We start from the raw sequence: 25,028 nt of genomic DNA, 5'->3' as shown, positions 1-25,028 counted from the left end.
AGTTCGGTGACTAGACGAACTCATCCTGAGCTAGAAGTTGAGTAACTAGGAACCAACCAGGAGGAAACTACTCCAGAATGTGAACCGAGGTAGTTCGGCTCCACCCCCTCTGGACCGGGACCCCACCCTGTTGCCAGCATCTTGCTTAATCTCCACAATAACCACGGAGAAAGCGGTTAATGTCCTCATTTTAAAGGTACGGGAACTGAAGCTTAGCAGCCACTACGAAGCAGAAGTTAGGGTTGTGCCCAGTATGGGTTCTGGACCATGACACAGGGATGATTTAATAGAGGGCGTGGCACCCCAGGAGCAAAAGGGAGCCTTCTCCCATAAGGTGGCTAAGTGCCCTCGGGGTTACTCCAAAGTAACTGATAACATCAAGACCTTTCCCCACTATAGCCATGTTTCTCATAAGATAAAGACTTCCCTCAAAGTTCCCACCTGTGACTGACCTCAGAATAACCATGAGGAGCCCCACCAAATTTTAAATCCCACTCCCCTGCCCTGACCACCCCCAACAACAGTTAAACCTGTGCACTTACGCTTTAAATGCTGGGAGGTAGGAGTATATAGAAATGCTGCTTAGGTTATAAATAAATGGCAGGTGTTTTCTGATATCTGTTGTTGCCCAGCTGCTAAAAAATGTGTTCAGTAAACCCTGGTCCCCACCTGAAAGACAAAAAAAAAAAAAAAAAAAAAAAAGAATCACAGTCATAAACTTCAAAGACCGGTCAGTAATTTTATCAGAACACATAACTGGATCTTCAAAAAATAGGTACAAATTCCATTATTAAAACAAGAAATTCTGTGTTAAACGTACCAAGGACATTTTAGGAGGTGGCCATTTTCTCAAGTTAATTCATTCATTCAACAAATATTTACTGAGCAGCTGGTACATGCCAGACACAGCACCAGGCACTGAAGAGTCAACAGAGAAATGGTCATTATCCTCATGGGGAGCAGGGCAAGGAGAGGATACATGGGTACCAGCACATTAAGAGTCAATCAACATCACAAATGGGGAGGAAAAGCAGCAAAGTACTGGGTGCTAAGAGGCACACGGAAGTGGCTCAGGAACATGTGAGGAGCCGGGGAAGGCTTCCATCAGGAAGCTGTTTTGAAGCCAAGATTGGGGGGTACATAGGAGCACTTGACAAACGCAGGGAGAGAGCAGGAGGGCAGATGGTGTTACAGGAAGAACAAATAGCATGTTCCAAAGATATGAGGTGGGCAGGAACGTGAGGCTGTGCAAGCGGACCTCGGGGTGGGAGGAAGGGCTGCGTGGCACCGGGTGAGTCTCAGAGAGGAAGGCACAGACCACAACCCGCAGGCTCAGACTACAGACTTTATCCCCAGTTAAGGACTTTTGACTTTATGTTAAGAAAATGGGGGCAGGAGGAGTCAAAAAGCAACAGAGAGCAAACTAGGATAACGGAATGGTTTTCCAGAGCCCCAGAAAGATGCATCACCCGGGTGCACTCTCCTGCCACCGAGCAAGCCTCCGGACGGGTCCAGGTCAGTCATCCCCGGGACCAGAGTGAGCCGCGACCACACAGCACAGCGCCTGCTTAGACCCCGGGGTTCCTGATTTTTAGGCCTTCCTTGGAAAGGCACAAACGTGGCCACTCATTCAAAAGAAATAGCAGTGGAAAGCCAAGCTAAGTGTCTGACCTAAATCATAAACACACAAGTAACCAAACAGGTCACTAAGCCACCTCTGCCACACAGCTCACGTCCTCTCAGTTTTAGGTTCATGAGGTTTCAGGAAACATGCACAGAACCAGTCTTTCATACAGCAAAACAGCAGCTTGGGTGGGGTGTGCATGCGTGCGTGCGTGTATGCACACAAGTGTGCACGCGCAGGCGTGCAGTGTTAAGGGCGGGTTGGCAGGCAGGGAGAAGAGCAGGCTCTTCTGAAGTGCAAGGCTAATACACTGAGCAGTTACTTCCCTCCTTAGTCTGCTTTGCCCCCAAGCACACATATACAGCAGCCCCAACTGGCTAGCGTTATTATTTGGTTTCCATTGGTTCTGAGAGACTTTAAAAATCTGGAGATTATTTAATATTTGGAACTAAGTAGTAAGATCAAAGCATTAGGGTTGAAGTCCAAGTGTCCCTTATCCAGCCTCTGTGTACTCTTATCCTTTCTAAATACCCTCAATCAACTCTATGGATCAGAGGCATTCGTTGAACAAATGTCTATGGAGCAACTTCTTTGTATAAGGAGGCTCCGATGGGTCCTCATTCGTCAAGGGACAAACAGCTCAACAGAAAAATCAAGATTTTATCCTCTTAAGTTCTCAAGGACAATAAAGACAGTGGCAGGATGTGCTTCACTGGTTACATGAACAAAAGGAGATTAGCTATGTTGGCAACATATTTTGAGACACAAAATATTAAAGCCAAAACACAATACCATTCATGGAGGCATACTTTGGATTCTACAAGGACACCCCAAATGTAGACACTGGTGGCTGAGGTCCAGAGGTCTGATGTCTTACTGATTTCCTTTCACATATAATTTAAAAAAGGGTTAGGAAATCATAGCTTTATTCATAATAGCACAAAACCGGAAACAGTCCAAATATCCTTCAACAGGTGTATGAATGTGGATACCTCCATACAATGGAGCATTACTCAACAATATAAAGGAAAAAAACCTACTCATACCCATGGATCTCAAGAGAATTATGCTGTGTGAAAAAGTCCAGTCTTACACAGTTACATACTATATTGTGCTATTTATAGAACATCCTTTATGTTACAAAATTATAGAGAACAGATTTATGGTTGCCAGGGGCTAAGGAGGGGGAAAGGGTGGGGGAGAAGAGATCATGGATATAAAAGAATAGCATGTGATGGAACTGTTTTACCTCGACTGTGGTGGTGGTCACACCTAATAAAACTGCACAAAAACACACACACATACCTAACACAAACACATAACACGTAAAACTGTTAAAAAATGTTGAAATCTGACTGAAGCTGATGGATTCCATCAGTGTCAATTCCTGTTTGTGGAATTATGTGAGATTTTTCCATTAGGGAACTGGGTGAAAGGTACATGGGAACTTTCTGTATTTTCTTACAACTGCATGTGTATCTACTATTCTCTCAAATTTTTTTTGAAAGTCTGGGGATTAATACACGCTTTAGATGCAATATACAATAAAGAACAGCCTTTAGACTCTAAACTGCACAAGGACACAGACTAGGACGTTTTGCTGACTACGTTCTAAGCACACAGAATGCCTTACAGATAACGTGAATGACTTGTGGAATGAATGCAAGAAACCTGACGATGTTCTGTGACAGCAGAAAAGTCGAGATGACTTGAACATTCCACCAAAGAGGAATGGTTAGTACGTTAGGCTACTGACCACCTGTGGATTATTATTCTGCCGTTAAGACTAAGGGCTAGAAAGACCAGGAGTCCATCATGCAATATAAAGATACACAGAGACACACATCTTTATCATAACTAACAACATTCGTATTGGAAGGAAATAAATGAGACAACAATAATTGCAGGAGGGGACTGGTGTTCCAGATAAGCTCTCCCTGACTTTTCCTTAGCACAGGTGCATTATTTTTAGAAGTTTAAAATAACAATAGGATGCGGGGCATGAACAAGATTGTGCCAAGATCTTTTCTAAACATTCTTTACCTGTTATTTTCATTGTGAAATATACTATCAAAAGAAAAATACACGTGTAGTTTATAAAGCGTATTAATTACATAACTCTACCCAATACCCAATTTAAGAACTCTAACGTTACCGCTGCTGTTTAAATTCTACGTGGGCTCCCTATTCCAATTCCACTGCCCCTGCCCCAGAAGTAACTAAAGGAATTTTGTTTGTAATGGTCTTGATTTCCTAGGTTTTACCACGTGTATACATATCCCCAGACAACATACGTAGTTTCACTTGTTTCTGAACTCTGGAAAATTGGGCATCATGCTATATGTATCTTTCTACCAGCTTTTTCTTCAGTGCCACATTATAAGACCTTTGTAAAGTTAAGCAATTCCACTGAAATGGACTGACTACATGCAGTACAAGGAAGGCATCTAAGTCCATGAAGGTCAGAAGAGTAGGTGTAAAGCAGAACTTCCCAATCGGACAGGATGATCCCGGGAAACAGGAGTCAGAGCGGTTGATCCCTTAGAGCCCCTGGTCAGCTGCCTCTGGCCACAAAAGGCTGTTTCCGTTTACCCTCAGGTAGCCCACAAACATCATCAGCCCCGCAGCCATGCGCCACCCCGGGGCCAAGCAGCACCGGCGGGATAGGAAACAAGCGTCAAGTGTAACAGGCAGGGAAGACCTGTGCGTCAGCGGTGCGCATTCAACTGGCAAATCCTTACAACAGCCAGCAGGGATCTTGCTCCCGGAGCAGACAGGACAGAGCACAGAAGGTCCACAGCCACTGACCTCATTCTGTGACTACAAAGGGTCAACTTTTAGCCCAAAATTGTGGATTGAAAATAGAATTAAACATCACCTTGGGAGTCTGTAGCTTCTTACAGGATTTTTAAGTTTAGCACTTCAAACATCTTTTTCCAAATGCACAATTTCAAATTTCAAGGTCAGGCAAATTTTTAACTTCATCCGAAAAAAAAAATGTATGTAGGGTTATCAATCCTGTCTTTTTATTTATTTAAGATCTTATTTATTTATTCATGAGAAACACACAGAGGGAGGCAGAGACACAGGCAGAGGGAGAAGCAGGCTCCCTGCAGGGAGCCTGATGGGGGACTCGATCCCAGAATCCCAGGACCATGCCCTGAGCCAAAGGCAGGTGCTCAACCACTGAGCCACCCAGGTGTGCCCCTAATCCCGTGTTTTTAGAAGTCCCTAAGTTAAAGGATCCCTGGGTGGCTCAGCGGTTTAGCACGTGCCTTCGGCTCAGGGCATGATCCTGGAGACCAGGGATCAAGTCCTGCATCGGGCTCCCTGGATGGAACCTGCTTCTCCCTCTGCCTGTGTCTCTGCCTCTCTCTCGCTTTCTCTGTCTCTTGAATACATGAATAAAATCTTAAAAAAAAAAAAGTCCCTAAGCTAGAGCACAATTCAAAACAGAATGCCAATCTAAGCATGTCTGTGCTACAAAACCTAAGGAATGCTCTGAAGGCTGCTGACTTCTCACTACAAAACCCCCAGGACTTTTTAGTCCAGTACATTTCAGTCAGACTTCTAGAGGCAGCTTTAATTTACTCTGACAGGTTAAGACACTTCTAATCTCAATCATCTCTGAACCGACAAACGTGATTAGGAGACATCCCAGCCGGCAGCTGTGATCCATCAGGCCAGGGCGTGGCAACACAGGTGAGAGAAAAAAGGAAATGGGACTAGAGACACTGACACCTGTTTTGCAAACAAAAGCAAATATCAGATCCTGCATCATCCTTCCACCTGGCTGCCCGAGTATAATAACCGCCTTACAACCCCTCAGTATTTTCCAGGTCTTTTGAGCAGAGTCATGAACGTGGCAACCATAAACACATCACAGCATTTATCAGAAACTCGGTCTATTTTATAAGACAGAAATGGAGTTGAGTGCTGCCTTTCAAATTTGTGCAATTGTTTCTGTACTCTTCCATAGTCTGTTGGCAGCTGGCCTGCCTACTGTGGATAGCAGGGAGGGTGAGTCATTTCTGGTTTAAACGTGACCCCTAGTAGCTCAGCCACAGGAACATTCCCTTTAGAATCCTCCTACTCAAAGTGGTCCAGGTTTCAGTACCACAGGCATTGCCTGGGAACCTTACAGAAATGCAGAATGATAAGCCCCAACCCAGACCTGCAGAATCAGAATTCACCTTTTAATCCTTTAATCCAGGTGATTTCTTTGCATATTAGAATATGCGAAGCACTGGTTTAGAGTCTTTTAGGGGAAGGACTCCTCCTTTACCAGAGGATGCAACTCGCAGTTTCATTTCTATAGAAAACGGCTGACGTATCATAAATTAGGTATAGGTATTATGAACAGGATGATTAATAAGATAGGTTTCAGCTCTCCAATGGTTCTCAATCTAATAAAGGGACAGAGGAGCGGGTATCAAGCATATAGAGTAAAACATGCTTAGTACTATACAGAGATACAGGCAAGTGCCAAAGTGAAAAGGTGACTCGCCTGTTAACACTGATTTCCACGATATACTAGTGTCATCGCTTCTGCCTAGAGCAAGCATGCTAAGGATTACAGTTTTTGAATGATCTTGGTGATATTTCTAAGAGGTTTACCAAGGACCAGCGGATGAGCCCTAGGCAGCTCATGGAAATCCAGGCACTTGCAGCTTGGGACTCACTATCACTGCATCTCACTGGCCTCAACCCACTTAAGCCAAGAACAATTGATTTACTTTACCACTTCATGTTAAATAGCTCTTTTTAACTAATCTTCTTTAATTTAAATTCAATTTGCCAACATATAGAATACCCAGTGCTCATCTCATCAAGCGCCCTCCTCAGTGCCCATCACCCAGTTACCCCATCTCCCCTTCCCCAATGCTTTATTTCCCAGAGTTAGAGGGGCCTCTCATGGTAATAACTTTTATCACTTTTTTTTTTTTTTAAAGAAAGAGATTCTTGGGGTGTCTGGGTTGCTCAGTAGGTTAAGGATCTGCCTTTGGCTCTAGGTCATGATCCTAGAGTCCTGGGATTCAGCCCCAGGTTGGGCTCCTCGCTCAGCAGGGAGCCTGCTTCTCCTTCTCCCTCTGCCCCCAACACCCCACCCCCACTGCCGTGCCCTTGTGCCCTCTTACATTCCTGCTCTCTAATAAATAGATAGTACCTTAGAAAAAGAAAGATTCTTAATAATCAAGAGGTTAATTAAATAATGTATAAATGCAAGGAAACATTTATTCTAGGCCTATTAAATTTCTGTAAGGTCTTGTAAGCTTTATAGAGGCAGGGATAAAAAAAAAAAATCAATTATTTACTAGTCCACTGCTGGCCATTAAACTTAGCATCTTGCCCAGATTAGTACTTAGGGTTATTTATGATTCTTTTTTTTTAAAGATTTTAGTCACTGAGAGAAAGAGAATGAGCAGAGGGAGGAACAGACAGAGAGGGTGAAGCAGACTCCCCACTGAGCAGGGAGCCGAAGTATATAGCTCAATCCCAGGACCCTGGGATCATGACCTGAGCTGAAGGCAGACACTTAACCGACTGAGCCTCCCAGGTGCCCCAGTACCTACCAAATGGACTACTCTCTAAATGTAGAGAGTAATATTTCCAAGAATACTTCTGGACTCACAAAACAATGTAAGACTATGAACTGTGAAGCCGATGTAGAAAAAGACAAGGTACTTTAGATATTGCGGTTTGGGGGAAAAGAGCAATCAGCTGTAGAGACAGTAGACAAGGGCCTCTGTTGATCTGTACGACAAGGAATGTAGCAGCTGTTCTCTACGCAGAGAAACGAATTTTAAGTACTTAATCTGTAATAAGGCCCATGTCACAGAGATTCTCCTCCGTCCTGTGTCACTATCAAGATACGTTTTCTTTTTTTTTTTTTAATTTACGATAGTCACAGAGAGAGAGAGAGAGAGAGAGAGAGAGAGAGAGAGAGAGAGGCAGAGACACAGGCAGAGGGAGAAGCAGGCTCCATGCACCGGGAGCCTGACGTGGGATTCGATCCCAGGTCTCCAGGATCGCGCCCTGGGCCAAAGGCAGGCTCCAAACCGATGCGCCACCCAGGGATCCCTCAAGATACGTTTTCATGAATGCTGCAGTAGGGACTAATTAGGAGGGAAGGAAAAAAAAAAAAAAAACCCACACACACAACCCAGCCACGGAGTGAAGAAACGCTGTCTGGCTCAGCCCTGGCTCTGCCACCGGCTAAGGAGCGCTGGACAAGCTGCTGTCCTGACGCTACGCCAGGGGCTTCCTCATCCTGGTTACAGAGCAGGCCCTCGAGAAAGACCTGCTGCTACGTGAATATGTGAACGGGAGGGTGACTGACGACCTCATGGGACCACTGGGAAAGGTGTGGAGGAGGAGGGCCGGTGTGAGAGCCTGTACACACGTAACACGTTGGTCCTTTCCCCCTTCTCGATTTCTCACGGGGCTCATGATCCCTGCTGGTTACAAGGCTAGAGACAAACAGATGGCTAATTTAAAAAGAAATACTCATGGGTACAAGGAGGTAAAAATAGCTCTTGAGAAAAAAACCTGGGTGCTCATTTGTCTTGCTATTACATGTCAGGACTTTTGCTTTTCGTTTTTACTTATTCGGGATGCTGACTACTCAAACTATCAATTAAATGATATAAGTGCAAAAGCGCAGAGTAATTTTCAAAGCGACCTAAGAAGAACCCTCCAGGCCACAGGCAGCCTCGTGTCTGGGCAGCCGGCAAGGGAGAAGCCCTCGAGTCAGCGGACCCAGTGAGGCACACTGGAACTTGAGCTGATTTGGGTTGGACAAGACAAGGGTTATCTGGAAATACCTCTCACCTTCATTCCTTTTTTGGGCAGGTTCAATTTGAAGCCTAACCTACCACGAAGATTAAAAGAGGTAGCAGTGCAGTCAATTTTACACTTTAGAAGAATTTGACGTAAAGTCTTTTCTGTTAAAAATCATTTTAAAAACCTAGCATACTCTCCTGGTTTACTGCATCTGCTAGCACAGAAAAAAAAAATCTTTCAGTTTAAGGGGCTCCGTGACCACTTGGAATCTGAATATGGAACATGTAAGTATAAGGAGCTCATGGCAGGTCTTGGGATTCTGCTTAAGGTGAAATCATACCTAATATTCAATCACCAATTGTCTATTCTTTCTGAAAATTCAACTGTAGACCAAAGTTTCATTACTCCAGTAAACAGCACAGGGTATTTACGTTAAAGTCAATCCCCATTTTCTTTTTTTTTTTTTTTAAAGAACACTCCAAATGGGGAAAATATGAATTCTTCTTTTTGATTTAGGTTTTTGAAACAAACACAAAGAGATAAAATTAAACATTCAGCAATCCTCAAGCACTAAACTTCCAACTGTATAGGCATCCTTAATTTAGGATACTTTCAGAGTAATGAGGGGAAAGAAAATAAACCTCACTTGCATTCAGACTGATTTCTTCAAGAGCCGAGGGCATCACCTTTGTTGCACATGAGTATGCAGAGACAAAACCGATGATGAGTATCTGCTATGACCTCTCTTCCTCTCGCTGCTAACAAACCCCGACTTAACCTGACCTGTCACAATCTATAAAATGCTGGCGTGTATGTATTTCACAACAGCTATTGTTCAACTTTCAGGAAACCTGTAACTTCAGTTACGAAGTAAGCGCCAAGACAGTTTGCAAACAGGAACAGTATAGGAACTTAGACACCGCACTCCGGAAAATTAGGATTCAGCCATGAATGAGGTGCACAGCCACTAGCTCTAAATTCTAATACTCCATATATTTGGAAGGAAGAGAGAAGTCAAGGTATCTAGCGTGATTTGCCATGTTAGGGTTATTCTCTTGGCTAGAGGCATGGTGGGGGGTGTAGTAATTAGAGGGCTGGTGATTAGAGGCATGCCAGCCACATTCCTCTGCAGCAGCAGAACTGTAAAACCAGTCACAAACACTCAGGCACCAGGGGCCTAGAGGCACCAGAGGCTTGTCAATGGACACCAGGCCCCATAGTTTTTGTTGAACGTATGCAAGAGATTAAGCAGGACTTGCAAGACATTCGAACTGAAATACAATCATCTATAAATGGGTTTTCTTTAGTACCAATCTAAAGAGGCTGTGACCTAAGCCCCCTGTTCAGTAAAACTGTGGGATGAAGAGAGATGGCAAATACCTATGGATATTATAAAATGTGAAAGGAAACACTGAAAATGTTCATATCTCGGTGCCTATGACATGACATTTATACAAAATGGGGCACTGCGCTGAAAACGTGAAGCAAAGCGAGGTTCCTACCGCCATTAGAAAAAAAGATGCAGTTCACGACAAGATGTTAAGGGTCAGTCCAGTAAGTCTTTATGTCATACTGGCATTAATTCAACAGGGCAGTAAACTTTTCCAGTGCAGAAGGGCTCCCACGGTATGTTGGGAGCTTTCTTTGGGAAGTAAAGCTCATCAACACAAAGGGAAAACTACCTTTCATGTAAGAGCTGCTGATCTATTCTTCTGTGGAATTTAGACAACATACTGAGAATAACTAACTATAGGTTTCCATCTGCATAACTGAATTTTCAACTTTTTAAATTAAGCATTTCTATTAACAGAGAAAATTCAATCCCTTGCCACCGACGAGCCAGTAAACGGAACACCTTACAGAAAGACCAGCTCCTGGAAACGCTGCTGAATAATGAAATGTGCTACTAGGCACAGAGAGACTCCCTCAGTGGTTTCAGATTCTGGCTGAAAAAGCAGCAAGTGCTTTCTAGTTGGGCACATTTCACACATCCTGGCTTCTTAACAACGAATCCATCAACTCTCTATTATCTCCTTCATTCCCAGACAAGGTAGACAATCCAGATCGGGTTCTAATCAATGAGTTTTACATTCTAAAATTGTAACCTGGATAATTTGCCACGGCATCCTACTGTTTGGTATCCAAGCTCTTTGTTCTCAACAACAAAACTTAGTACTTGTCTAGATTAAAAAACTGGATTGATTCTCTTTACACTATTACGAGTCATTTGGACTTCAGGTTGCTGGAGCTACTTTAGAATGTGAATTGTTTATTGGAGTTGAGAATTTATACTGAATTTCTGGCAGATTACACTACTTCCTCCAAATTTGATGAGAGGAGGTGAAGAAAGCTCTATTTTGACGGGAAGGCTTAGACAAAGAGTGGACTTCTGCTAAAAATACTCTCACCTTCCTTTTATGCAAAGTAGAAGAAATAAGGAGTATGTGTTTTGAACTCAAGTACTAATAGGTCTTTCATTTTTTAGCAGCTCCATAGAAGAAGTAAGTCAGTGAAGTGAAGAAGTTGTATTTGGCCCTGACCACAGTGATCACTCAACACATTTCTTACTTAACGGTGCTTAAACTAAGACTGCACCTCTTATCAGATGTCACCATTCATTTTGGTGAAGATATCCCCGCTCACTGTTTTAGAGCATATAATGTCTTGGCACAGAGCAAAGTTTCTCCACCTTGGCACTACTGACAACTGGGGCCTGCTAATCCTTTGCTGTGAGGCCTGTCCCGTGCACCACAGGATGTTCAGTGGCATCCCTGGCCTCTATTCACTAGATCCCAGTGGCACCCTTCTTCTCAGTTGTGACAATCCCACAGGTCTCCAGATGTTTCCAAATGTCCCCTAGGAAGCCAAATCAGCCCCACGCTGAGAGGGCTTGATGAAGAGTATAAACTAGCCAAATAGGGACTCAAGATGGAAACTTAAACTTTCTTATTCTTTTTAATGACATTTCAGTAGCTGCATATCACATGTTCTCTGTCAAGGGACCAAACAATTTGTTTTCCTGTGAATAGCAACAACAAAAATCCCAATTTCAGATTTAGGTAGAACTTGTTTTAACTTCAGCAATTTGATAAGCTTTTAATCTTTTAGTTTAAAACGTTTAAATGTGAGATTTTGACTTTTAACTTTATAACTAGTTACTGGAAATGAATCTTCATATCTATACTGAAGGCCAAACCTTTTTTCACCTGAGGAAAGTCATTTATGCTAATTTCAAAAGATCTACTCCCTGCAATCTCAGATTTGCTCTTGGAGAGGAGAGGGGGGAAGAGAGGATTCCTGGTGCCAAGCACCTGCTTTCAAGCTCAGAGCTCTCTGCCACAACGTCAAGTATCTGCTAGTTAAGACACTGGCTGCTTCTTAGAGCGGATCCTTCTCTGATATAATTGGCTTTCTTCTTTATTCAAAAGATCCACCAGAATTTTAGAAACAGCTGCTTTTGCACATTAACTAGTAAGTTTTGTCTTGGGATAGTTTGTTGTTTAAAAAAATGGATTATTTATTATTTCAGAGACTGGCCTGAAACAGAAACATACCTATTTCATCTGATCAAATTTCTCCAAAGGATGTGGGTCCCTAAATCCACAAATAGTCAGAAACTCTCTATATATACATGTAGCTACAGATGCACTTATAAATTATAGAAAATGGATGCTGACTTTGCCAACGTCCTACTCTTTGGCCTTGCAAATGCCACTCTGATGTGCGGCCTTATAGGGAATGAGAATTTGGAGACAGAGATTAATCATTTAACTTCCCGTCTTGCTTTTTAAATGCTTCCCAGGAGAATGAGAGCCAAATTATCAGGTTTATTCCTCCAATTTCTATGGGGAAAATGGTTGGTCCTCCTGTTAGCTGTTGCGGTTAAGTCTACTTTGGTTTAAAGATAGATGTTAACATTTTTTATTTGTTTAATGTCTTTTCAATTCTTGAATAGTCACGGTTCATTTATCATACTCTAATTTAGACACAAGAAAGCCAGCTAAAGGCAGGTGTGTAAAACTGCCTCTCTGAGCTTAGGTTAATCTTATGCACTTATAAAAGAAAAATGCATATGCACACACAGACACACCACAGTCTTTTCAGCAAGAGCACAAATGAAAATGCGTGCTACATCTCATGCATTGCTGTCTTCCAGGCACAAGGAATCAAAGCAACTAGATCCCTGAGAAGAGCAACCCCTACAGGTTACTAACAGCTTATCGCATACAAAGAGAACAGATACCTACCATCAAAACTGCCTTGCTCAGAAGCAAGGTGCAATAGCTGATTGTACGTTTCAACTGAAGGCTGATAAACAAAGACTCCAGAATTGAAGCAGTCAGGCCACCCTGGGTCTGGTGCCGCCGACAATTCTTCTCTCTCGAAAAGATCATCAATATTTGCTAGGACCTAATTCAAAGGGGGGAGGGGTGGGAGGGAAAGCATTACAGGAATGTTCTGCCCCATAAATATAAGTTCTCCCTACATTATCCAACACAAAAGATGCAATCTGCTGCTTTTCTTAACCATTCAAGTGACAGCTGTTAGGTAGCCTGGGTTTACTCTCCTTCATCACCTGATACTTTTAATGACTGGTTTTATCTGAACTTCACTGTCAAGCCTTGAGAGCATTCCTCAAATGCCTAACTGGTCTCAGTTACTATATACATCCTGTCAGTCATCAAAGCCACACTCACCAGAGTATCTGCATCCATGAACACACATTTTGAATACTGCGTAAGTGACCAGCAATGCAGTTTAGTCAACGTGACGCCCAACTCAGGCCTCTTCATTAAGGTTAGATGAGCAGAATCGCCACTGTCCAAGACGTCTACTGTGATGACTTCATCAAAGACTGTCTCTAAAACTTTTCTGACAAAATAAAAACCAGAAAACAGCACTTAGTATCTTTTCAGATAAGTAACAACTAACCCATCTAATGTAAAACTGAACTATTAGCCTATCCATCAATTACTAAAGCAATCTGTTATTTCGATATAGCACAATCTCTTAAATAGGTGGTCTTAATTTACTTCAGGCCAAACTGTAGTAATTTGCATGTGCAGCTAACTTCACTAAAATAATAAAAATTGCTCTGGTGAAGATGAAGTACTTGTCTTAAACATTATTATAAAAAAAAACATTATTATAGCAAAAGGTTCCTAATTCTTATTGGATCACTGAATACCAGGCAAATTATAGAAACTGCCTGTCGAGATGGGACTCCCATTTGGAAAGAGCACATCTTTACAACAGCCTACGTATTTAACAGTGAAATCTCATTAGAACGGATTCTTGCGGGCCACTGCAGATTTTTACAAATGATGCTTAAGTGCATATCATACCTGCAATGAAGCCTAAAACTAGCCATTTTCACTAAAGCAGTTGACAGAGAACACTGCGTCCCAAAAGGAGTTAAAGGACTCAGTTATTTGGGTGCCAATTTTTAAAACAGAATATAACCAACACTTACATTACAGTATGCTTAGCACTTTGACATAATGAGGGACTCACTTTGGTTTGTGAGGTACAACACTTTTCTGGGCCCCAAATTAACTCAAGATTTATTTTAGGAAGCAATCTTGAGGTGGGTTAAGTGGGGGAAGACTTAGGTAAAACAGTAAGTTCAGCACAGGGGAACAGAAATGATTAACAGGTCATCGTTGAAAGTTATAACAGTTTGAGACATGTAGGACAAAACTCGTAATGTACTGTCTCCAAGCTGTGGAAAAATATGTTCCAATTCACGCAGTAAACTTGATATTTTTGAAAATAAATGGTCAGCGGTGCCATTTACCACAGTAAAGGGGGATCTAAGACTTACATCTGTCTTCTTACACGCGTCCTCACTAAAGAGACTACAAATTAGGATGTACACATTAGGAAGCATTAGCATTTTCCCAAATTGCCCTTTAGAAATAAGGTTATCAGTGTGTGAAAAACATCTATCTCTCATTATATAAAGCAACCTTTTCAGAGGTCCTTGGCATGTGGTATATTTCTTGTCAAAAGTCACAAAAAGGGCATTTTCAATTTCTAAAAGGCCTAGGAAAACAAAAATAGACACCATACAGAGCTGCTAGTGTGCCCACATATTTTGTAAGTATTAGGATCTAGGTAGTTCAGTCCAATACTTCAAAGTTTCATACCAACAAATCAAAGTGAACTAACCCAATCAACAAGCAGTTTGTGTCCTCCAATCCCCACCCCTGGGGTGCTCTCCTAGCACAATCCCTAGTTCAGAAAGCCCTGGCAAACATTCTAGTCTATTAAATGATACACAAACATCTTTGGGTTACAAATGCCTATGGACACTGGAGAAAACTGCCTTTTTTTTTTTTTTTTTTTCCAGTCACCTGAGCTTTCCCTGGGTGAAAACAGGAAACAAAGCAGCCCCTGTGGCATTCTGGGAAAGGAATGCAAGTGAAGTGTGACCACCTAAAAGGAATGCCTGGACTAAAACATTCACTCGGGTCATCCTAGAGGACTTGCTTACAGAAGAGTCCTTCTCCCACTGGAACCAGTAAGAGCATGGGTCAGAACAGCAGCTCCCAGGAAGGAGCTCAGCAATTCTGATCTTTCTCCACCTAGTGTTCAACCCCTGGAAAGGGTATGTCCTCAGTGCCCAGGGATGCCAGAAATGGGAGGCGGAGGGCAGAGTCGCACCCACAGACCAGCAGGGAGATCCTCACCTCATGGAGTCTGAGACCTGCGGGGTGGCAAGCACGGCCAGCTTCCTGGTGGTCCTGTGCTGTTTCAGAGACGAGCCCAGGACCAAGGCTCCTTTGGCGTAGGCATCGTTTGTGGTCAGTGTCACAAAGGCCTGATCTTAATACAAAGACAAAGAGAAAAACCACACTGATTATAATATCCTACCTGGGAAAAACTACCCCAGGACCCTTTGCAACCACTAATCTGGCAAAATCAGCCTCTCTGAGATCAACTTGCTCTGTTAATTAAGGAGCAGCCTCTTTGGAAGTTGGGGGGGAAGAACCAAAGTGCCCACTTTAAAAATGATTCACGACCATTCTTTAGCAGAAACATCCTTGGCAATCTCCAACAGGCTGATTAAGCTATAAAAATTAAATCCAATTTAGAGCCCAAACACGCAAAATTCTCAGACTAAATAGTAGCTTAACACCAGAAGGTGAACCTTGGGCAATTAACAGGTGGTAATGAAGAAATCAAGAGGTCCATTTTCTGTTTCCTACAAGTATTTTCAGCCAAGCACAAATCTCACTAATGACCTCAAATGAGAGCATCTGAAAGCAGAGGCCACAGTCTTCATTCTGATGCTTAAGCTTCTGCCAAGCCTCAGGCTTTATATAGTGTTTCCTCAACCTGGAGTAAAGCCCCCCGCCCCCCAACCGCCGCCGCCGCACCAACAGTCACTGCTCAAACATCACCTCGACAGAGGCCTTCCCTCCTTAGTGCTTTTATCTAAACAGCAGCTAGTGTTAACTGCATTTAGGGACCACCTCAAAAGCACTAACGAATCTGCCTTTTTCTTGGAGAGGCACGCAGCACGCCCTACCCTGTACCATGGGATCCCCCAACACATACACACACACAAAACCACTCAGTTGCCAGAAGGGAAGGCAAACACATGAATCATTCTTCCTACTGAACAAGCCTCACCCTCCCAAGACCACCAACCCGGCCTTTGGGATTTCTCCAGGTCTTCCCTGGAAGGAGTGTGAGGTACGCTCTATCTCTGGGGGGATTTTAACAAGTTAGTGGGCATCCAAATGTACAGGATACTTAGGATCAAACACTGGCAGGGGTCACTTGGGGGCACTGTTGCCCAACCAAGGAGTTGGGACATTTTGTCATGAAGTAACGCTCTTCATTATTTTCCAGCTGTGAAGGCTGGAGACAGGATAAATTCCTCTGATAAGCCAGAGAAAGTTGCAGGCTGTCAAGGGGGCTAACATGGGGCCCAGTCTCAGACCAGAGGGCATCTTCACCACCCCCCCCCAGCCCCGGACTCTCTTCCTGTAAAGGCTCGCTATTGAGCGTTGAAAGAGGGCTGTTCCCCACTCCTCAAGGGCCACTGGCTTCCCAGCTAGTCACATTGTAGGGTAGCTCAGAACAGTGACATCTGTCACTTGACATGCCCATCAACGTCTGCCTTGACTTGTTCCTTCAACCCACCATGAGAAGATGGCAACATTTCAGCCAGTCTGCCCCAGGAGCCTTCAATCTGGGGGGATAACATGCCTAATGTGTCACTTGACCAACAGTGGTCCAGATTCCAGGGGAACCTGGAGAGGAGTTGAACAAGGGATTTAAATAGGACTCGGTGATTTCAGGGAGCAAGGATGGGGATGCTGTGCACGGCGAGGCAGGGCGCAGGCTTAGGGCCACAGGCTGCAAGCCCCGGCGCACGTCACCAGCCAGGGAAAGACCCGCGGCCGCTGGCAAAGGGAACCGCGCCGGCCCCGCAGTGTCTGGTCGCGCTCTTAGCCCCACCACAGCGGAAGGACCGGCCCGGGGCGCGGCTGCAGCGCCCCCGGCAACAAGTGAGCGGGCGCGCGCCCACCGCGGGGGCCGCTCCGGGGCGCTCGCCGGGCTCCAGCTGGCCGCGGCCCCGCCCCAGGGCCTAAAAATAGGCTCCGCGCGGCCGCCAGCGAGCGCCCCGGCGGGCGGCACCGGGGCCGGGCCTGCGTCCCTCCAGGTGCCCCCGCGCCGCGCTCCAGGGCCCGGCGCCCCCCGGGAACCGGCTCCCGCACCCCCCGCCCGCGCGCCCTCCAGGTGCTCCGGCCCCCAGGGCCTGCCCCCCCAGGTGCCCCGCGCCGCGCTCCAGGGCCGGGCCGGGCCCCCGGAACCGCTCCCCGCACCCCCCCGCCCGCGCGCCCCTCCAGGTGTCCCCGCCCCCCAGGTGCCCCCGCCCGCGCGCCCCTCCAGGTGCCCCGCGCCCCCCCCCAGGTGCCCGCGCCCCTCCAGGTGCCCCGGCCTGCGCCCCTCCAGGTGCCCCCGCGCCGCGCTCCAGGGCCCGGGCCCGGCGCCCCCGGGAACTGGCTCCCCGCACCCACCCCGCCCGCGCGCCCCTCCAGGTGTCCCCGCGCCCCCCAGGTGCCCTTGCCCCCCCCAGGTGCCCCCGCGCCGCGCTCCAGGGCCCGGGCCGGGCGCCCCCGGGAACCGGCTCCCCGCACCCCCCCCGCCCGCGCGCCCCTCCAGGTGTCCCCGCGCCCCCCAGGTGCCCCCGCCCGCGCGCCCCTCCAGGTGCCTCCGCGCCGCGCTCCAGGGCCCGGGCCCGGCGCCCCCGGGAACCGGCTCCCCGCACCCACCCCGCCCGCGCGCCCCTCCAGGTGTCCCCGCGCCCCCCAGGTGCCCTTGCCCCCCCCCAGGTGCCCCCGCGCCGCGCTCCAGGGCCCGGGCCGGGCGCCCCCGGGAACCGGCTCCCCGCACCCCGCCCCCCAGGTCCCCCGCCCGCGCGCCCCTCCAGGTGTCCCCGCGCCCCCCAGGTGCCCCCGCCCGCGCGCCCCTCCAGGTGCCCCCGCGCCGCGCTCCAGGGCCCGGGCCCGGCGCCCCCGGGAACCGGCTCCCCGCCGCTCCCCCCCGCCGCCCGGCCGCGCCGCCGCTGCTCCGCCCGCCCCCCCGCCCCTCCCGGCGGCGGCAGGAGGAAGGGCGCGGAGACGGAAGCGGGCGCGGGGGCCCCGGCAGGCGGCCCAGGCCCCGCCAGCTGCCCGCCCGGCCCCGGCTGTCGCAGGGCGCCCACGCCCGACCGCAGCGAGCCTGCAACTTCGCGGCGGTCCCCGGCCGGCCGGGAACTCCCGGGGGTGCGGGGCGGGCGGGGCGGGGGCCCGGGGCGAGGTCCCGGGGGCCGCGGGGCGGGGTCCCCGGGGAGGGTCCCGGCGCGTACCTGTCATGGTGCCGCCGGGGCCGCCGCAGCCGCAGTCGGGGGCCGGGAGGAGCGCGGCGGGGGCAGCGCGGCGGGAGGAGCGCGGCGGGAGCCCAGGCCGGCCCCGAGCGCTCTTATAGCGGCCGTCACGTGGCCGCGCACGCTCCCGGCGCCCGCCCGCATCCTCCCCGCCCCCCAGCCCGCGCCCGGCTCGCGGCCCGCCCCCGGGGGCACCTGCCGGGACCTCGCGCCTCCGCATCCTCCCTCACCCGGGGGGGGGGGGGGCGGGGGCGGGGGGGGCTCGGGGCGGACCGCGGCAGCAGCCGGACAAACTCCCGAAGAGGCCGCGGGGTCGAGGAGCCGAGAAACAAAACCCACCAGACCACTCCGCGGAGCAGAGCATTCGCTTGAACTGTTTGGAGCCAAGTGCACGTTTCACTCGCTTCGCATCAGCCTCTGGAAACCTCTTATTTATTATTGTAATTTATGTCCACAGTGGTCTCGTGGCTTACCAAAAAAATGCAATGAGTCTTCACTATGTAATTTCGATGCTTGGAGCCCTCTGCATCCATTAGATAGTGTTCCATGGCTCCTTCCGCCAACTCCAACTCCGTGAAGCAGGTGTTACATCCTCTTCCTTTTACAGATAAACGGAATTACCGAAGGGTTGAATGACTTGCCTAGGGTCCTGTCATGAAGTGGAGAAGGGAGGCACTTTGGTTTACGGAACTGATCTTCCTACCAGGAAGGCCATGACATCTCTGGTACCTCGGTGCCCTATTACGGTTAGCGAGTTATGGTAACTGTGGTTGGGTAATATAGCTGTTTAGGTTAATCTGTTTCACAAATCATGAAAAGGTGAATTTGTCGTTTTGCTAGGAAGTTGAGAAATAGCTCTTTATTGTGCTCACAGCCTCCTCCTCTCCCCATCCCCTCCACCCAGCCCAAACATACCAGGAAAGGAGCAGGTAATACGATTCTCTGCCAACAACAGCTGCTCAGGAAATGCTGAATGGAAGCCAAATAGGAAATTGACAACATCAGCTCAAAAAGTGGAATAGATGCCTAAGAATAGGTGTTTTATTGCAAAGGCCTATTGCTTTATTCTTAAACCAATTATCTCAGTTTCCTCAAGTGTAGGCCTGAACTTCCTACATTATAATCGCTGAGGGCACTTATTACAATGTTAACTTTTGGTCCTAAGTCCAGACCTCCTGCACCAAAATCTTAAGGGTCCAACCCAAGAATCAGCATCCTTAATTATCATCCTCCAGGAAACTCTCTTCATTCCTTCCCTTTCTCCCTACCCCACCATGGCTTGGTGACCACTGATTCACTTGGAAAGACCTCCTGGTTACTTGGCTTTAAAAACACTTCCTTTGTAGCAGGTGGAAATGTGGTGGCAAGTGTACAGTGGAGGAGTTTTCACATATTTGAACCCTGCGGGTTTAGAAAAGTTGACTTCTTTTTTTTTTTTTTTTTTTTAGATTTTATTTATTTATTCATGAGAGACACAGAGACATATGCAGAGGGACAAGCAGGTTCCCCCCAGGGAGCTTGATGTGGGGCTTGACCCCAGGACCCCGAGATCATGCTCTGAGCCAAAGGCAGATGCTCAACCACTGAGCCACCCAGGCGCCCCAAAGGTTGACACTCTTTAAGAAATATGTAGGCTGGGCAGCCCTGGTGGCCCAGCAGTTTAGCACCGCCTTCGGCCCGGGGTGTGATCCTGGAGACCCAGGATCGAGTCCCACGTCAGGCTCTCTGCCTGGAGCCTGCTTCTCTCTCTGCCTGTGTCTCTGCCTCTCTCTCTCTCTCTCTCTCTCTCTCTCTGTCATGAATAAATAAATAAATACATAAATATTTTAAAAAAAGGAAATATGTAGGCTGTGCTTGATTTGTACCTACCTGAAAAAAGGAAAACAGTGGTGCTCCAGGTCTAAATGGCTTCTTTCCGTACTGGTAAGTGGACCTGAAAGTGGACCTGATAGAGTCAAGTATCCATCTTTCACTCAGAAACCCTCCTGCCTTTGGTGATCCTTTACCACCTGCTGCTTGACGGCAAAGTTCCCGGGGTTGGGCTTTCACAAAAGGGCAAATCCAGGAGGAAGATCTGGGGACAACTAGAACAGTAGGGAAAATTTCCTTAGGTTCGAGTGCCTCTCTGCTCCATCCTCCGAGATGTCTAAGTAAGAGAGGTCACCACAGCCTTCTTTCCTGTGTTTTGTGCACATTTACAGTAAGAGAACGTTTATAGCTTTCACCGCCTTAAATCAAAGAGGGACATTTTGAGGTTGCGATAATGTCTCAATCGAGATTACTAAGAGTGAACCACTGCCCAGTTTTCCCGGAACTGTTTTACACTGAGTTTCGGTTAGGTATGAGAGCAAGTCCTCTCAAACTTTAATGGGCACACAAATTGTCTGGAGATCTTGTTAAAATGCAGGTTCTGACTCAGTGGTTTGGAGTGCATCACCCTGGTGATGTCTGGGTTGTGGACCAATTTTGCATAGCAAGGTGTTTGAACATTCTGGATCGTAAGGATTTAGAGGCAGTGGGTAAACTTACAATGTTGTGGGACAGACGTTTGAGAATTTAATTTGTTAACTTTTTTCCCACTGAAATTTCTGTAGCTGAATATCTGACTCCTAAAAGAAAGATTTAAATAAGTCTAAAATGAAAAGCTACATGGGTACTACTAACTATTAGCATGACTATTAGCCATTCAAACCTATGCTAAATGTGTATATTTAGCATGGTTGGTCCAAAATTCATTTTTAGTTGGCTTTGGAATGCATTATGTAATTTTGTTGGCAGGATACTTACTTTCTTAATTATGTTTTGTTTAAGATAATGCTGAAATCAGTTTGCATTCCCTTGAGCACACACACTAATTGATGGTGAGAGCAACTGACCTAGAAATATATTCCAGAGCAGAGGGCAACCTGCTGACCTAAGATACAAACGGTTCCCACGGACAGTCCATGAAATAGATATACCACATCTGGCCAGACACAGAAACTAACTAGTTAACTACTTAGTGTTTTGCCCTTAATTGGTAACACACAAAGTCTGTACCTGGAATTGCTGCCAGTGATCACATCCCTGTCCAATTCCAAACGAAAGCTTATTCAGGAAATATTATCCTAGGAGGCCCCAAGTTGTTCATTCTTCACTTGAAAGCTGGAGTCTCAAACGCCACAGGTTGCAAGGGCCTGTTGACTGGTTACAATGCCTTTAAAAAACAACAACAACAACAACAATTTTTTATTAAGATATAATTCACATGCCATAAAACTCAGCCATTTAAAGCATATAATTAGATTATTTTTAGTATATTCACAGAATTGTGCAAAGATCGTCACAATTTAACTTTAGAACATTTTCATCGCTCAAAAAGAAAACCATACCCATAAGTGGTCACTCCTCATTCTCTCTTTCCCTCAGCCCTCAGCAACTACTAATCTTTCTGTCTCTATAGCTTTGTTTAGAAAGATTTGCCTGTACGTGGTCTTTCATAACTGGCTTCTTTCACTTACTACCATAATATTTTCATGGTTCTTCCATGTTGGGGCATGTGTCGGTGTTTTGCTCCCTTTTATTGCCAAATTATATTTTACTATATGGATATATGACATTTTAATTATCCATTTCATGAATAAACATGTTGATGAACATTTGGGTAGTTTCCACTTTTTAGCTATTGTGGGTAATGCTGCTAAGAATATTTGTGTCCAAGTTTTTGCTTTGCTTGACACACATATATATGTTTTAAAACATATTTTATATAATCTCCTCCTGGATACATACCAACTGTAGGATTGCTGGATCATATGGCAACACTATGTTTAACACTTTAAGACGGCCAGACTGTTTTCCAAAGTGTCTGCATCATTTTGCATTCCCACTAGTATGAGAATTTCTTAGCCAATATTGTCTTTTATTATAGCCATCCTAATGGGCTTAGTGTAGCATCTCATTGTGGATTTGATTTGCATTTCCCTAATGACTTGTAATGTTGAGCATTTTTTCATGTGCTTATTGTCCATTTGCATATCTTCTTTGGATAAATGTCTATTAAAATACTTTACCCATTTTTAAATTGAGTTGATTTTTTGTTATTGAGTTATAAGTTCTTTATATATTCTGGATACAAGCCCTTATTAGATTTATATTGTATGGTTTCTGATTTTTATTTTTTTATTAAAAAAATTATTTATTTATTTGACAGAGAAAGCACAAGTAGATGGGGCGGCAGGCAGAGAAAGTGGGAGAAGCAGATTTCCCTCTGAGCTGGGAGCCCACCTTGGGGTTGGATCCCAGGACCCTGAGATCATGGTCTGAGCTGAAGGCAGACACTTAACTGATTGAGCCATGCAGGTATCCCTGATTTTGGCTTTTTACTTTCTTGATAGTATTTTTTGTAGCATAAAAGTTTAAAATTCCTACATAGTCCAGTTTATTTATTTTTCTTTTTTGCTTGTGCTTTTGGTATCATGTCTAGGAAACCCGCCCGATGAGGGACTCGATCCCAGAACTCCAAGATCACGCCTGGAGTTGAAGGCAGAAGCTCAACCACTGAGCCACCCAGGCGTCCCCCAGCACCATTTATTGAAAAGACTATTGTTTCTCCATTGAAATGTCTTGGATACTTAGCTTTTTCTTTATCTTGTAGGCGTTTTGAATCTTTTATCAGTACATGCTTCCCCCTTTTTTGGTACACTTAGAAACTTATGGCAAAATTTGTAGCTGCTTCTGGTCATTATTTAGGCTATCCATCTTGCATTTACTTGTGCTTTAATTTTTTTCTTCACTATTACACTTGCTTTATTTATGAAGTTGCATGAGATCCTTTGGAAGTGGGGGAGGCATGTGGAATTAATTAGTAAATAATTAAATGATCAGAGGTTTCTAGAGGGAGTAGAGCACAGAAAAGGAAATTTCAGCCCAATTTGGGTGACTCTGGAGGTTTTTGTAGTGGTTTGTCAGTAAAATGAAGATCCCATAAATTAGAGAGTCAGGGTTATGGATTCAGACATGGGAATAACCTTCTGTAATTAGTTTAAGGTTAGTTAAAAAGACAAGTAATTGCTTTATCTTTCAATCTTACTTTTATTATTTATTCTACCAGTAACACGGTAACAACATGATAGTGGTCAAAAACCAGAAATAAGGTTGTCTAGGATCTCTAACCCTGAACATTTCGAACATGTATTACCTTTCAAACTTTAGTTATTATATTTGTTATCTTTTAGTTTGTGGGTTAAGTCATTTAAATTAGTGAGTTATAAGACTAAAAATTAAGAGAACCTCTTTGGCAATTATCTTTTCTTTAATCTCAGACAATATAGTAAAGTTTATATACGATGAAATTTACCTTTAAAAGCAAAGAATTCAATGAACTTTGACATAATATATACTATCATATAACCATCAACACAATTACCTCCTTCAAATTTCTCTCAAGTGCCTTTGCAGTTAATCCCATCCCCCTACCCTGGTCCCTGGCAAACACAGCTCTGATTTCTATCTATATAGATTTGCTTTTTGCAGAATTTCATACGAGTGCAATCATATAGTATGCAGTCTTTTGTATCTGGCTTCTTTTAGCATAAGGCTTTTGAGGTTTATTCACATCGTTGAGTATCAGTGGTTTATTCCTTTTTATTACTGAGTAGAATTTTTTTGCATGCATATACTAACATGTATATATCCATTCACCAGCAGATGGACATTTGAGTTGCTTCTACTTTGGGTTTTATGAATAAAGCTTCCATGAATATGCAAGCGCTAGGAGCAGCATTACTGGATCGTGTAGTATGCTATGTTTACGTTTATTAGAGTGGCAGTTGACTTTCAAAGTTCATTGCGAAAACTGGATGAGATCACTAAGAATGGAAGTTATTCTTTTTATTTAAAATTGATTACGTCCTAAGACGATCCGATGTCCATTCATAGTATGTTGAGAGAGAAGGGGACATAAGTCCCCACATATTACTGGAGATTGACTTTCCTTTAGCATGCCAATGCCATCTGCTTCTAACCATCCAGCATGTGTACACTCAGGGTCTCATTTGAGAAAGTTTAGAAAAGATCCCAAGATTCATTACAATTCAGAGTCTTAGTGACCTGTGGATTGCAGGCTTTTGCTTGAAGAGAGAACATCACTCTCATGAAACCTCTGGTCACAATATGTATTATAGAAAGTTCTCTCTCTCACTCTCTCTCTCTTTTTTAGAGATTTCATTTATTTACTCATGAGAGACACACAGAAAGAGGCAGAGACATAGGCAGAAGGAGAAGCAGGCTCCCTCTGGGGAGCTGAGCCAAAGGCAGACGCTCAACCACTGAGCCACCCAGGCATCTCAGTACTCTCTTGTGGATTGTATCATTTGGTCCTCAAGACAGCCTATCAGGTCATCTAGCTGGATACATGATATTTTCACAAAGCCTCTGGGACTCTAGCAATAATTTTATTTTATTTTATTTTTTTAACATTCAACTTCCAGCTTAAACAGCAACAAAACTAAAGGCTGTCACAGATGTCCCTGCATAGCCCTGAGCCCTCTTACATTACCAAACTATCCCCACTCCCTCAGGATCACCATATTTTTTAGCTCAATCCCAGCCCTGAACCTCCAAAGTGAGTGTGAGGTTGAGGGATGTCTGTTGAACACAATGCTTGGAAACAAAAGTGTTTTTCTTTTTGTTTTTTTTTTTTTTAAGCTTTTATTTATTCACGAGAGACATGGAGAGGTAGAGACACAGGCAGAGGGA

At 45.4% G+C, this 25,028-nt stretch overlaps 1 protein-coding gene and 1 long non-coding RNA gene across 4 annotated transcripts in view; both read right to left on the bottom strand.

Moving 5' to 3' along the window:
* The window catches only part of GYG1 (glycogenin 1), a 33,304-nt gene extending 14,925 nt beyond the window's left edge, over positions 1 to 18,379 (bottom strand). The window contains exons 1-5 of one of the 3 annotated variants that reach the window (XM_055321470.1): positions 18,273 to 18,379; positions 15,100 to 15,235; positions 13,105 to 13,279; positions 12,655 to 12,817; positions 543 to 669 (exon numbers count right to left, since the gene is read on the bottom strand). In XM_055321470.1, the coding sequence (XP_055177445.1) occupies positions 543 to 669; positions 12,655 to 12,817; positions 13,105 to 13,279; positions 15,100 to 15,235; positions 18,273 to 18,279 (608 nt within the window). In that variant the 5' untranslated portion in view covers positions 18,280 to 18,379. Of the gene's footprint in view, positions 1 to 542; positions 670 to 12,654; positions 12,818 to 13,104; positions 13,280 to 15,099; positions 15,236 to 16,561; positions 16,774 to 18,272 lie in introns of those variants that run through there. The other 2 variants (XM_055321471.1, XM_055321469.1) reach the window with 2 other exon arrangements.
* A 430-nt stretch (positions 18,380 to 18,809) lies between these two features.
* On the bottom strand, positions 18,810 to 21,721 carry LOC129507391 (uncharacterized). The gene is made up of 5 exons (XR_008663978.1): positions 21,662 to 21,721; positions 21,330 to 21,486; positions 20,160 to 20,223; positions 19,206 to 19,259; positions 18,810 to 18,939 (listed from the first exon to the last, which is right to left on the bottom strand). It is a non-coding gene; the product is annotated as an uncharacterized LOC129507391 (long non-coding RNA).
* Positions 21,722 to 25,028: the final 3,307 nt, after the last annotated feature.

The sequence above is a fragment of the Nyctereutes procyonoides genome, unplaced genomic scaffold, assembly GCF_905146905.1.
Source record: "Nyctereutes procyonoides isolate TBG_1078 unplaced genomic scaffold, NYPRO_anot_genome, whole genome shotgun sequence".
NCBI classification, from domain to species: domain Eukaryota; kingdom Metazoa; phylum Chordata; class Mammalia; order Carnivora; family Canidae; genus Nyctereutes; species Nyctereutes procyonoides.
Note: the sequence above shows the minus strand (reverse complement) of the source record. Positions and strands in the feature narration are given on the sequence as shown.